At 28.0% G+C, this 13,298-nt stretch overlaps 3 protein-coding genes across 4 annotated transcripts; 1 reads left to right on the forward strand and 2 right to left on the reverse strand.

The window, feature by feature from the left end:
* Positions 1–1,162: 1,162 nt before the first annotated feature.
* LOC123262025 lies at positions 1,163–2,536 on the reverse strand. The gene is made up of 2 exons (XM_044724004.1): positions 2,058–2,536; positions 1,163–1,929 (listed from the first exon to the last, which is right to left on the reverse strand). The coding sequence occupies exons 1-2, from the start codon at positions 2,323–2,325 to the stop codon at positions 1,316–1,318; spliced, it is 882 nt and encodes a 293-aa protein (XP_044579939.1). The 5' UTR covers positions 2,326–2,536; the 3' UTR covers positions 1,163–1,315.
* A 765-nt stretch (positions 2,537–3,301) lies between these two features.
* On the forward strand, positions 3,302–4,875 carry LOC123262026 (borealin-like). Its single transcript, XM_044724005.1, has 2 exons — positions 3,302–3,433; positions 3,519–4,875. The coding sequence occupies exon 2, from the start codon at positions 3,735–3,737 to the stop codon at positions 4,602–4,604; it is 870 nt and encodes a 289-aa protein (XP_044579940.1). The 5' UTR covers positions 3,302–3,433; positions 3,519–3,734; the 3' UTR covers positions 4,605–4,875.
* Positions 4,876–6,701: 1,826 nt separating this feature from the next.
* Positions 6,702–10,623, reverse strand: LOC123262023 (uncharacterized protein YJR142W). 2 transcript variants are annotated; one of them, XM_044724001.1, is made up of 5 exons: positions 10,408–10,623; positions 9,559–9,656; positions 9,268–9,472; positions 8,720–9,199; positions 6,702–8,453 (listed from the first exon to the last, which is right to left on the reverse strand). In XM_044724001.1, the coding sequence occupies exons 1-5, from the start codon at positions 10,481–10,483 to the stop codon at positions 8,341–8,343; spliced, it is 972 nt and encodes a 323-aa protein (XP_044579936.1). In that variant the 5' UTR covers positions 10,484–10,623; the 3' UTR covers positions 6,702–8,340. The 2 variants fall into 2 exon arrangements, with proteins under 2 accessions (XP_044579936.1, XP_044579937.1); XM_044724002.1 differs by having other exon boundaries at positions 10,351–10,488.
* Between the last annotated feature and the right edge of the window lie 2,675 nt (positions 10,624–13,298).

The following is a 13,298-nucleotide window of genomic DNA, read 5'->3' on the forward strand; positions in this document are numbered from 1 at the left end:
AAATATTAAAATAATCAAACTAGTATAAATTTATAATTAAAAATAACTTCAGTTTATTAGCGTTAAATTACAATTTAATTAGTTTATTTTTCGTTAAAAAATGGGCTTAATATGAATTGAACAACTATGAAAATTAAATCAACTATTTTTACGTAATAATTTTATAAATTACTGACCTTTAAAAATTTTTATGAACAAGTACGACTATAATTAAATCATTATTTTTACTCACCTTTTTATTTAAGACCTTGTTTGTATTTAATGTTTGTATTTAATTTATTGAAAAATAATTAACACTTTTTACTTATTTCAGGTAAATTTCAAAATGTACTTGGAAATCATCTGTAACGCAGGAAAAATACAAGATTTGAAAAATTAAATAGAAATTTTTATTGTATAGATTGATAAATGTATTTATATTTCATAATAAATATTATTGTTATATTTTACAAATATTATAAAAAAAACTTTCCGGACGAATAAATGTAGGAAAAATATTATATTAAAAAATTAAATGGGAATTTTTATTGTATAGATTAATAAATGTATTCATATTTTATAATAAATTTTATAGATATATGTTACAAAAATTTCTTGGTACTGTTTTTCCATTTCTTGAATATCACGCTTTGTTTTGTTTTTTTTTTTTTTTTTTTTTTTTTTCTTTAAGAAGTATTCAAAAAGTTGACTTAGAAGTTAGAAGTTAAAAGTGACAAATTTAACTAAAATAAAACTTGATTTTCAAAGCTCTTGCTAATGTTTGAAAAATCACGATTCAATCATTAGTTAACTTGAATCCTCAAATTCTTTCATGACACTGTCGACTGGCTTTTCATAAGTTTTTTAACGAGGATACTCTGGTTTTAATTCCCACATATTGCTAAGTGGGAATTTTTAATATTGTGTCTATGCATTTCGCTGAGAATTTTCTTCCAATATACCTGTACAAATAATAAAGTAGCATAATATTGTTAATGATTGTTGATACTATTTATATTATTATTGAAATTTTGTAAATAAATTAGCCAGCTATGTACAATGACATTTAACACAATCTTTAATATTTAATACTTTTTTAAAAAACCACTTTTTATTGAGTTACAAAACATTCTCACGAGAGAGCAGCCCTTTCCAGTCCTAATCTATCAATTCTATTGGGAAATCTGCCGGGGGCGTGGCTTCTCTTTGCGGCAGAAGCGGTTACTACTCTAAGACGCATTTTTAAATCAGCTGTCTTGTATTGATGTTGAATCGTGTACTTATAAGTCACATTAAAATCGAATTTTGAGTAAAATTTTTATTAATAATGAAAGTTTTAATTGAAGAAATTTGTAAGTTTGCTAATACTCAGCCGAGTCATAAAAATTTTATTGGTGGTGAAAGTATTCTTGATGCGGGACATTTGATTAAATGTGGCATACAACAAACCGATAACAGTTTTGATAGTGACAGCTTTGATGATTAACTTCTCGATTGCCAATAAAATTTGAAAATTAGATAATCCAGTTAATGTACTTAATTGTTTATCAGTTTTTATTTTACTTGATAATTTGGGAGTCAAGTATTCACTCTCAACCTGAATCGCAACATCACAATTTTTAATAAGCAAGTTATTCTTTTGTCTTCTTACATTATCATCAAACACCTTGTCAAGCAGCAAATCCTCTGATGTTACTTCAACAGTTAATTGATCATCATTCCTCAAATTATCGTCTTCTATGTTGTCATCTTGAGTTGATGTAGAAATAGTTTCAGATGCATCAGTGATAACAGATAATTTTTTTTTCAATGATCTTTGACGTTGTCTTTCGTTTCTGCTTTCAACTTGAGTTACATTTGGTTGATTAACGGATGCCAATGATGTTTGAGGAAGGTTGCATGATGGAACACTGATATTTTTTAAATGAGAACGTTGTGGATTTGCACTGGCTGCAATTAAAAATAAAATTTATAATTTATTGTTTTTATATTTTGCTGATAAATATTGCGCTATTACAAAATTTAATTTCATATATTCAGATAAACATATTAATGAAATTGTAAAAGAAGTTACTTACATGTTGGTATAAAATCATTTACTGTGAAGTGTAATGAACACACTCTTTTTGACTGTGTAACTTTATTTCCAATTTTCAAGGCTGTTATCCAAGCTAGCCGACGATCAATTACTTCATCTTCACCAAATTTATTTTTTATTATCACTGATCTAGAATTAGCCGGAGGAAAATTGTAAAATCGAATTGTATTGTTTTTACTAGACCTACTATTACAGCCATACACGCAGCAGCAAGTTTTATTTTTATTTTCTCGCGGAGGGAACTCCATAATTCAAATTTTTTTTTTAACAGTGTGAAAATTAAAGGTACCTTTTAATAGTAACTAAGCTTATATATGATAATTAATTAGGTAATATTCCAAAAAATAACTTTAGCAACTTTCAACTACAGCGTCGGCATGTTACATCAGCTGTTTGAATTCGACCTGCTTAGAGTAGTTAATATTTCATCCGTCAGGTAGCGTATCTAAGTGGATGAATTCCCAATAAATAAGTTTCAAATCTCTATTCTAAACTTACCCTACAAAATCTACCTTATCATAGAAGAACTGTAATTTTCTCGGTCAATATCAGTTCTGTAATTTGGTACAAAGTAAGCTTGAGCTATACTCGTGGTGCTGTGAACTCATGACGGAAAGAAATATGTGAGGACTAAAAATGCACTGTAATGAAAGATGCACGCAACATTTTATAGTTGGCTTAAAATTGTTGTGCATTAAATTATTGCTGGATAAATTTTGTTTAGATATTGAATCTGAGTCGTTTCTAAAGAGAGTAACTTAAAATAAATGCGCTCCAATTAGAACAAGCATTATAGTATTCCTGAAATAATAATTGACTGGTAATTTATATGTCAAATATAAACTGATCGAGTAATGTAACATGCTGGGCATAATTATTATGTGGCAGAATTATATGTTGATTCAAAAAGTTTATAGTATTAAGTTAGTAGAGCATAAATATTGCTGGCGGTATTGTTATAATTCAACAGTTGTTTGTATTAAAATCAAACTGTATCGAAATGTTGCCAACTGAAAACCTACCTACCTGAAATTAACGTACGAACTAAGTGCGACTGTATTTAATACTTTTTGCTACAAAATACTAGGGGGGGACAATCTGTACCAGGTATATTTTCAGACTGAAAGAAAATAGCTTTTATGATAAATCGATGCTACCCTTTAGTACTTGGGTAGTAGTAAAAAATCCCGTAATCTGGCTGCACTGGCCCTTAGTAAACTTGAACGCAGTCATTTAGTTACACATAAGTGTCGCTGTGTAATGTTGTATACTATCTGTATTTGTGTTATTTTAAAAATTCTAACCGTTGAAAATCTAAACCTTCTGACATTCGAACTTAAAGGAAAAGAATTATTGGTAATTTTATTTTTTTTTTTAATTTAATAGCTTACAGTAAAAACTTCTTTTTTATTATTATTAATTTAAACTTTTTATTTTTCAGGTTAGAAAAATTTAACAAAGTTCTTTTGCTGCATTTCAACTAATCTAAAGTTTAAAAATTAGAGGTTATAGTCACTTACATTTGGATTTTCTAAGAATTTATCAGTGATAATTGAAAATATTTATAAAAAAAAAGATAATAACTATTGAATATTTTCCAATACTCGTAAAATATATTAGTATTGTCACAACTTATTTAAAAACAATTGTCGATAAAATGCCGCGAACTAAACAAGTTCGTAAGCGGAGCTCAAGTAATGCAATCACGGATGAATGTGATCTATTGATTAAAGATTGTGATAAAAAAGTATCAATGTTGGTTCGTAACTCAGAGGCTACTTTTAAATCCATCATTGATGGTATAAAAAATCAGATCGATACGGCATTATTTCGTATACCACCAGAAATACGCAAAATTACACTAGGTGAATTAGTTAATCTTGATAGAGATTCAGATGTAAGTCCAAATGACGAGACTGTTAATAAAGAGCAAAAGCGTAATGTTACTGTACCACATTCATCAATAAAATCAAAAAAAATTCTTAAACGACAAACTGCAACATCTACTGATGACGGATATGCTACTGAATCAGGTACAAAAAAGAAGTCTATTCGCCACGTATCAAGATTAGAGAGTACTGAATTAAAATCACATGCAAGTCGAGTTACCCGTAGTGGATCACGAAGTGAAACCCGAAAATTGGAACGATCGTCATCAGTATCTAATGACAGAAATACTTCTAAAACAAGAACCACTAAGAAAATGTTTACTCCTACTACTAAACAACCTATGAAGAGTCGTGCCATTACTCCAAAAATTGAACCAAATACTCCAATGAATATTTTGCGTCGCCCTCGTGAAGGCGAAGTTGTTCTAAGTATGCAAGGAAGTCCATTATTAGTATCTGCTGTGCCTGAAGATCGCATGGCAAGTGTTAATGTTCCACTTCAAAATGGAAATATGATATCTCTTTTGCCTAAAGACGGAAGATTACGACTTTCTACTTTACCTGGATTGGACGAGGAATCAACAAAGCAGTTAAAAATATTGAAAGAACATCTTGAAAAAGTTATTGGAAATCAATAATCATACAAGGATTTTATAAAGTTTAAAACATTCATAGTTTATAAGCTTTTACGGACTTGAATTTCAAATATCATTACTACACGTAGGGTGAACAATTTATAACATCATTATTTGTTAGAAAGTAATCTCGACAATGGTGCGTCAACTAAGCATTTTAAAATGTAATAATTTTTCACCAAGGTATTTATATTCTGTTGCTCGTTTTTTGACTGATAAATTTAACTATAGTGAGGAATTTGTGTAACAATAAAAAAAATTGGTTCTTTTTTCATCTATTTCTCTAAGAATCTTTAAAATAAAAAATATAAATTAAAATATGAGATCTGAATTTTATAATAGTAATAACAATGACAATAATTAATATTAGAAAAAAATTTTTTCATCTTTTATAATGTCATACCGATACACTCCTAATAACAGTTAATCCAAAATTAAAACTCGAAAGTTATTTTAAAAAAATGAAGTGCTAAACAAATTGCAAGAAACTAAAAAATTTATTCAGGTAATTTTTTTTTGGTTAATTATAAAATGAATTTGTTCTTTTCTTTTTCCTAACTTTCGAATTATCAGTTATGGATACGAAAGAACAAATATTTAAAAATTATTTGTGTAAAGTCTGTATGTTTTTCGATCATAAGTCAATTAAGCGCTTTTGTCGATTATATCATTTTGTAATTGTTCTACTAAAATATAAAATAAAAATAGATTTATTTTTATAAGGAAAATTAAAAAAAAAAAAAGTTTATGTAAAAATGACAAATTGAAATCATAGTATAAAATTGGGTAAAGACCCATTTTTTGTTTTCCGTGATTGAACTTATAGTTATAGTTTATTCAATTTTTTAAGAGACTATTTTGGTTTAGAAGGTTTGGAAAAAATCGATTTTTTTCGTATATTTTCAGAGTTTAGACCGTGAAAATGCAGTCATGAAGATATTTCGAAATTCTGGTTATTTTCAGAATTACGGTTATCAGATTATCGCTTACTACGTAGTGTTTTTCAGAAATTTTTTTAATACTATTTAAAAATAATTCTAAAAGTTGAATAAAATAGGACAAAAACACTGCTTTTTTACACTGCTGCCATTTGGTGAAAATTTTTTTTTTCCGAATGCGAGACCTCACTTTGCCAACATGCAGTTTTTGAAATTTTGAATTTTTTTCTTTTTCATTATTGTACTTTTTTATATTGTTGAAAGATAAAATAATTGATAAAAAAATTTTTAATATTTTTTATAGCACCCAAAAAACACCTGAAATTCGGATGTCAGATAAAAATATATTAACAAAGAATTTTAATCATGTGTTACATCTAGGTTTTACTATCATATTCGATCGGTTATCCAGTGAAGCAGGAGAGTATTAGTCAGTTTTTATAAGTATTTTTTTCAAATTATTCAAACCGTTTTTATCTAAACTTCATAAAACGTTTAGAATTTCCCGTATCCTCGAAAATTTTTGAATGAAAAGTATGTAAAAAAAACTCTTCTATTAAAATGCAACGTTTTATAAAAATTTCAAGTCAACTCATCGACTAGTATACGATTTTTGTGGACATAAACATACGGAAGGTGAATTTTATCTATAAATGTTGATGTAGGTAGATAGTTCGCTAAATATTCAATTTATCACTTGGTAATAATTTATTTTATTAAACTCTAATTAATATTGCTAATGTTTAATTGTAATTTTTTCCTGATAATTTGAAGACTAGTTCTTTCACTTTAAATTATTTATTGTAATATACCTTAAAAAAATTTATATTATTTAAGAATCGTTTATAATGAATAACTTCATTATGGAAAGAAAAACCATGTAATATTCAGAGGAGATAGTACCATCGTGAAGCCGGCAAACATGTTGATTACTCATGGATTCAAATCTTTCAACATTTATTGATATTGATGTTTCGTAGTAGGGCTTCTATAATCTTTTCACCACTTTCATTATTTAAGATTATTTGTAGAACGTTTTTTAGAAAAAAAAAATGAATTCATAAGCTAGTTTCATGACATGCAAGTGCACAGGAGGTATTAATTAAAAGAGATATTACTCGAATTTTATAATTTACAATAATTTTTTTCCAGGCTAACTAGATTAATTGAACAGTCTTTCATCATTTTATTAAATTACAGTTGCAGAAGTAATTATATAAACATAGCGTTTTTTTTCTCCAATAATTTGAATCAATTATACACCATTTTCTTTTATGTGAACTATTTTAATGACATTTTTTTCATAATTTACGGTATATTAATTTTTTTTTTTGGTAAGTGAAAATCGAAGTCGTAGTTACGAAACAATCAATCGTTATTCATTAATATTATTTAGTATATTTTAATAACTCTGAACAAAGACAAAAAATTTTTTTTGAAATATAGTCAAGACATAGCGATTAGTTGAGGATCATGAATTTTTTGTTCATACAAATCATTAAAAAGAGAAAGTGTTGGTAAAATAGTCCTTCTTAAAAATGATTAATTTAACGAAAAAAAAAAAAAAAAAAAAAAAAAAAGTAATTTTACATAGAAAATTTAAAAATGCAAGACAATCGTTGATAAAATTTTGTTACTATTTTTTTTATGAAAGATCGTTTCAAAACATGATTGTCATATCTTGAGAATATTGACAAATTCGAATTTCTATAGAATTACAGATCCTTAATCTAAATTTGTATTCTGTTTCTCGAAAATTTACGAACCATCGAGGAATAAATTAAGCATAAATACATAAGAGTTAATTAAAAAATACTCAAGTAGGAATTTTAAGTATCGAATGCCTTATTTATATTTAGTAAATATCTTTCTCGTAGAGAGACCCAACTACTTTTATCATTATTACTTCATACATATTTGTATACTTTTAATTTAAATATATATTTTAAATGTTAATAAAACTTGTACTAATTTTAATTAATATATCATTTTCAAAATTATCATTGTTAAAGAATTTTAATACTATGAAAAGTAAATAATATACATTAAAAATAACGAAATTAATGTGACCATAACAAAATGTTGCATACCTCAAGCGTGAGCGCAAGGGTAAGCTATACTATCGCCTTAAAATTATATTTTTATTTAAATATCAAGTAAAATTTCAAGTAATGTAAGATTAAAAATTAATATTATTTGAAAATAAACGTTCATGTGAAATAAATAAGTATTCTAATTTTTACAAAAATTTGTTCGTTTTTAATAATGTAATATCGGTTCTTGGTTTTTTTAGATTATCCCTAGTTTGATGAACAAAGAATATAAGTGTGCTATTTTTTTTGGAATGTAAAATATTACGTGCTTGAATGTTTTGTTTTTTCATTAACTTTTTTTGATTTATAGTTTATTTTTTCAGCAATAAAAATTCCTTGGTAAAAAAATGTATTCTCAATTGATTATTTGAATAATTATAATTACAAAGTACGTCATTTTTATAATAATCAATTTTTAATAATTTTATTTATAAAATAAAAACAGTGAAGTTAATTAATTTCTTAAAAAGCCAACTACTGCTGTGGTTAGTTAAAAAATGATAAATAAATAATTAATCGATAAATTCATGTACATAGTGAAGAAATTGAAATAGAAAACAATTGATATTAATTTATTTAATGATCCGTGATGGCGAAATGACGCACAATGTTTAAAGAAAAAGAGCAACTTTTTGTATAAAGTTGATAGCTTGTTAATATACGAAATAAATTTATTTAGAATCAATAAGCCGATACTCATCGTGAAATTTAATTTGATTCGCCGTTGGTTGCTATCTTGTATTTTGTTTGTTGTTGTACAAAACTGTACATAGTCTGTAGTGGTACATGAAGTAGTTCCACAATTTTTATGAAGTTTGGCTCTGTATAATGTTGAATAATTAATATTAATCAAATTAGTATTTCTTCTAAATAGTAATGTATAATCACAATGAAATCTCTAACTTTTTTTATTGTTAAAAAGGTAATACAACAACATTGCTAACAAAATATTACTATTTTGTAAAGAGTAGTCTTGTTTACTGAGGTGCATTTCAAAACTTTGGTTTCACAAATTAAAAATTTTTTCTGTCTAAGTTAGAGACTTCACTGTCGATTTATTGTTAATACAAATCCCTATTATTCTTACCATTTTCTGGCGTAATGTATCCATGTCTAATTAAAAAATCAAGGGCAACAGGAATAGAAGTTGTTTTAAAATGAGGTGAAAGTATCCTCTCTAAACATTCATTAACTGGTAATAATTCGAATGTTTCAACTTCACCATCACTGTTACTTGGTACAAAGTCTACTGGTAATTCAAGATCATAAACGAATTCTGTATTTGGAAATAATCCTCGTTCACTTTCAAAAAAAAGTGAAACACAGCCAGCACTTTTCAGCTTTGTTAATAAGTTCAATGGAATACTGCCCTCTTCTCCTGCTTCTTTTATCGCGGTTTCATTAATACCAAATCCTACGCTCAATCCTCCACTAATCATGTTATCCCAATAACCAGGCCATGTTTGTTTATTAGGACTACGTTTTTGTAGCCAAATAGATAGTCCTTTTACAGGATCCATTACGTATCCATTAATATCCACACCATATTTTCGAATTCCAAATAAACCTAAATTGAGAAATTATGTAGTTATGTGATTGTTAAATTTAATTATGTAAAGTCTTATTTGTATTTACACGTCGCAGAACGATCCATCTTAAACAGAGCAGGAGTATTAAATTGAGCTCGAACATCATAATACTCTTCTCTCCAACCTCTTAGAGTAATAAATTTTTCACCAGCTCTCCATTCTTGTAATACTTCATTTACTCTTGCACTCCTTTCTGCATATCCTCTGAATGCAGGATTAAGTTGTACATAATCAGGTTGAACTTGGAATACCTTAAAATAAATTAAATGTTTTATATCGTTTTATTTTGTCTTAAATAGTATGATTTTAAATATAAGTTAATGACTTAAAAATGTACTTGAGGGTAATTTAAGAGTTCTTTCATTACATCAGGTCTGACAAGACCCACTTGTTGACCATCGACAATAAATGCTCTGCATTCACCAGCGCGGAAGCCTTAAATGTTCATATAATAAAAATTTATTAATAAATGTTATTTCATACGGACTATATGCTTATTTATCATTTTATAATAATATTATGATTATGACTAATTAAACGTAACAGGATTATGACCAATGTTGAATTTATAAGAAAATTTATGATGAATAAAAAAAATCTAAATAATGAAAAATTGTTTATATGTTGATTTCTACCGAGAAGGAACTTTTCATACACAAAATTGAATATTATTTGTTATGATTACTACTTATTTTAATAAATTAAAACACAAGAAAAATATTAATGAATATTAATAAAATGTTATTTCAAATATTAAAATCAAATACAATACACACACAACACACACACACATATATATATATATATATATATATATATATATATATATATATATATATATACATATGTTTCTTATAATACAATGAACAAAAAACTATTTAGATCGACTAACATAAATATTTATTATTAAATATGATATAAATAAATCAGAAGTATGTAATTTAAATCATCAAAATACGAAAAATTAAAAATAAATCAACAATGATTTAAACTTTGATTTATTAATAAAAATATTAAATTATTTTATGAAATGTCTTGAATAAATAAAAGTAATGGGACCTCAAAATCAATATTTTGATAGAGATTAGAAAAAAACACTCATAATTTGATGAAAAACGAATATACGTACGCGGGTAATCAATACCGTAGAAAAATTGTTATAATGAATGAACTCATAATAAAATACCTGATAAATAAAAGCAGTTAAATTTATTTGCAATTTTAAGTAATCGTGACATTGGTTCAGTATCAATATCAGCCATGATGCTCGTCACAGTTTGTCGTCACGTCTCAGTTCTTGCCTGTCAATCTTCGTAAATCTATCTCTTGGTGTGATACCATTTTTTGGGCAATTCACCGTAGTTACATGCACATATACATGATGTACACATGCATGGGTGTGTGCGCGCGCGCGCGCGCGTGTTGTGTGAGGTTGTTCATGTGTGGATGTGCGTGATAATACACCTATATCAAGCAAATGCAACCTTTTACACAACAGTCACAGCCAATCGTGACACGGAGATGCTGGAAGTAGGACCGCGTAATGCGCCACCTACAGCTTGTATTTTATTTTTAATTTTTTGATACAGTAAAATCTTTATTTAATCTCTAACATGAAAAATTAAGACAAATTAATTTAATAAGACATATCTATGGAACATTATAGATTTTAAAAGTAAAGAACATAGGCATAGCTGTCTAGTTGATTGCAGTTTTTTTGGGTAAGTTTAATTCATTTACCTGTCAGAACGTGGTAGTACGCTACATGTGCCGAAAAATAAGTATTATTCGCGCGGGACACTTTGAAATTTGTTTTGATACTATGCTAATTATGCTAAAATATTTTCGAAATTTAAGGACTATTAGATAGATATATTTCAGCATTAGATAAAATTTTATCTCAGATTAAAAAACTGACCCCAGCAAGTAAAATTAAATTTTTTCTTAATTTTTGAAGTAGAATTATACATGCATGCAATCGTAATTTTTATAGGTTGCTCAGATGGAAAACTTTATAATAAAGTCAATTTTTTATTCTGAATTTTACTCCATACATTTGTAGAGTCCATCAACCAAGTAGAAAAAGATAAATTATTTTGACTGAAGTCGACTCGTAAATTTGAATCTTAGCCTTGAAACTTTACTATCTTATTAGAAATGGAATATTTACAAAAATGATTTTTAAAAATTTGACTTTGTTTTTTGTAAGTTTAGGATGTCTGAAAAGTTTTTTCTTCTATCATATTGTAACGTTCCCAATTTTGGGGCGTTAATTAAAAATAATCTAGGTTGACATCGCCAGAGAATCAATCGATCTCAGGTGTGTCGTTATAGATAATTTTGATTATATGATTCACACTTATTTGATCCGAAGCCCAATTAAAGTTTATTGGAGGAATTGGACCCCATTAAATGGATGATAATCGGCCAATGGGATGTTGACCGTCGAAGAAGGTGACCTCTGAAGCTCTGGAACCCTCGCTGGATTGAACAGTTGTTTGACCTTGACCGCTCACGAGGTAGAATTTGGACGACTTGAATAGCAATTGGGGACCATACACGGAAAAAAATCCTATGAAAAATTATAATGGTAACATCGTAATCCAGGACTAGACTTTCAGTATGTTGATTTTTACGATGCTGCGATCTACAGAATACAATTTGAATTATTGAAAATTACGATGTTATTTAGTAAATTTTTTTTCCGTAAGAGTAAGTGAATAAGGACGCATACTATATGTTTTAATAAAAGAGAGACAGAGTCCAGTAGTTTGCGACGCCACCACCGAAAGATGACCAACTACTGTACGGAGGGTCTCATTATTCTCATTATGTGACTGAACAGAAAATTGAGATATTCCCTCCGATAGCGTAAGGGGACAAACCTTGGACTTGTGGCGGAGAGGACACCGGGTTCGATTCCTCGGTGATACAGAATTATTTTTTCGGTGACCTACACTTCTTTTTAATTTGAGTGATAGAAATTTACGATGTTACATCGTATAAATTATGATGTTTGAGTTCAGGTCCGGCGCTACAATGTCCTATACTAAAAATTACGATGTTTTCATCGTAATTTTTCGTAGAATTTTCTTTCCGTGTAGAGGATGAATGATTTTTCAGGAAGAGAGAACGGCTTATAAGCGCTCGTCTCCAATAGAAATGAATAACCAATGAATTAAAACTAATTCTATTTAATAATGATAACGATAACTGCAGGAGGGTCAGGTGGCACGGAGCAGAGCTCCGTGCTCTATATAGATTCTGGATCGACTGACTATTCTGACTGCTTAAAAATGGTACAATCTTTTAATTGTTAGCCATTGTTGGTCTCAGGTTACACCTAAGAAACGTCGTCGATCTACGGATCTCATGCTGACGCAAGATGTTTAGACTACCCGCGAGCAACGGCGACTCTTATCATTGGAGATTTCCGTTACTTCGCTGGTGATGAATTTTTATCACCAACGAAGCCGTAATATTTATAAAAAAAAATAATTTTATTAATTATTTTCATTAATTAATTTTTACGAGAACGTTACAATAAATGATATGTATTTTTTATTATAATAACATCGGCCACAAAAAAAAGTGGTCTGTACTTTTGACCGGACCTACCTATCTTTATGTGTTTTGACACACTGAATCCGAATCTGAAGTCCCCGGGAAAAAATGATCAGACCTGATCAGACATGAACAGGCATGAGTCTTCAGGCCTGATCAGACATGAAAAATGACCATGCCTGATCAGACATGGTCAGGTCTGAAAGCCCATTGTTACTTTTAATTAATTATTTTGCTTAATTTTATGGATATAGTACTTCATAGAGTCATACGCACCCGAGAAAAAATGTTTCTATATAATCATATATAATTGTATATAATCATATATGATTATATATGGAATAACATATATAATTATATACAATTATATATAATCATACATGATTATATATGGAATTGTATATGAGGTCATATATATCATCATATATAATTATATATAACTATATATGGAGCAATATACAGCAAGATTGTTTATAGTCCCATATATAATTGTATATAAGTATATATAATTAT

The sequence above is a fragment of the Cotesia glomerata genome, linkage group LG3 (assembly GCF_020080835.1).
Source record: "Cotesia glomerata isolate CgM1 linkage group LG3, MPM_Cglom_v2.3, whole genome shotgun sequence".
In the NCBI taxonomy this organism is placed as follows: Eukaryota; Metazoa; Arthropoda; class Insecta; order Hymenoptera; family Braconidae; genus Cotesia; species Cotesia glomerata.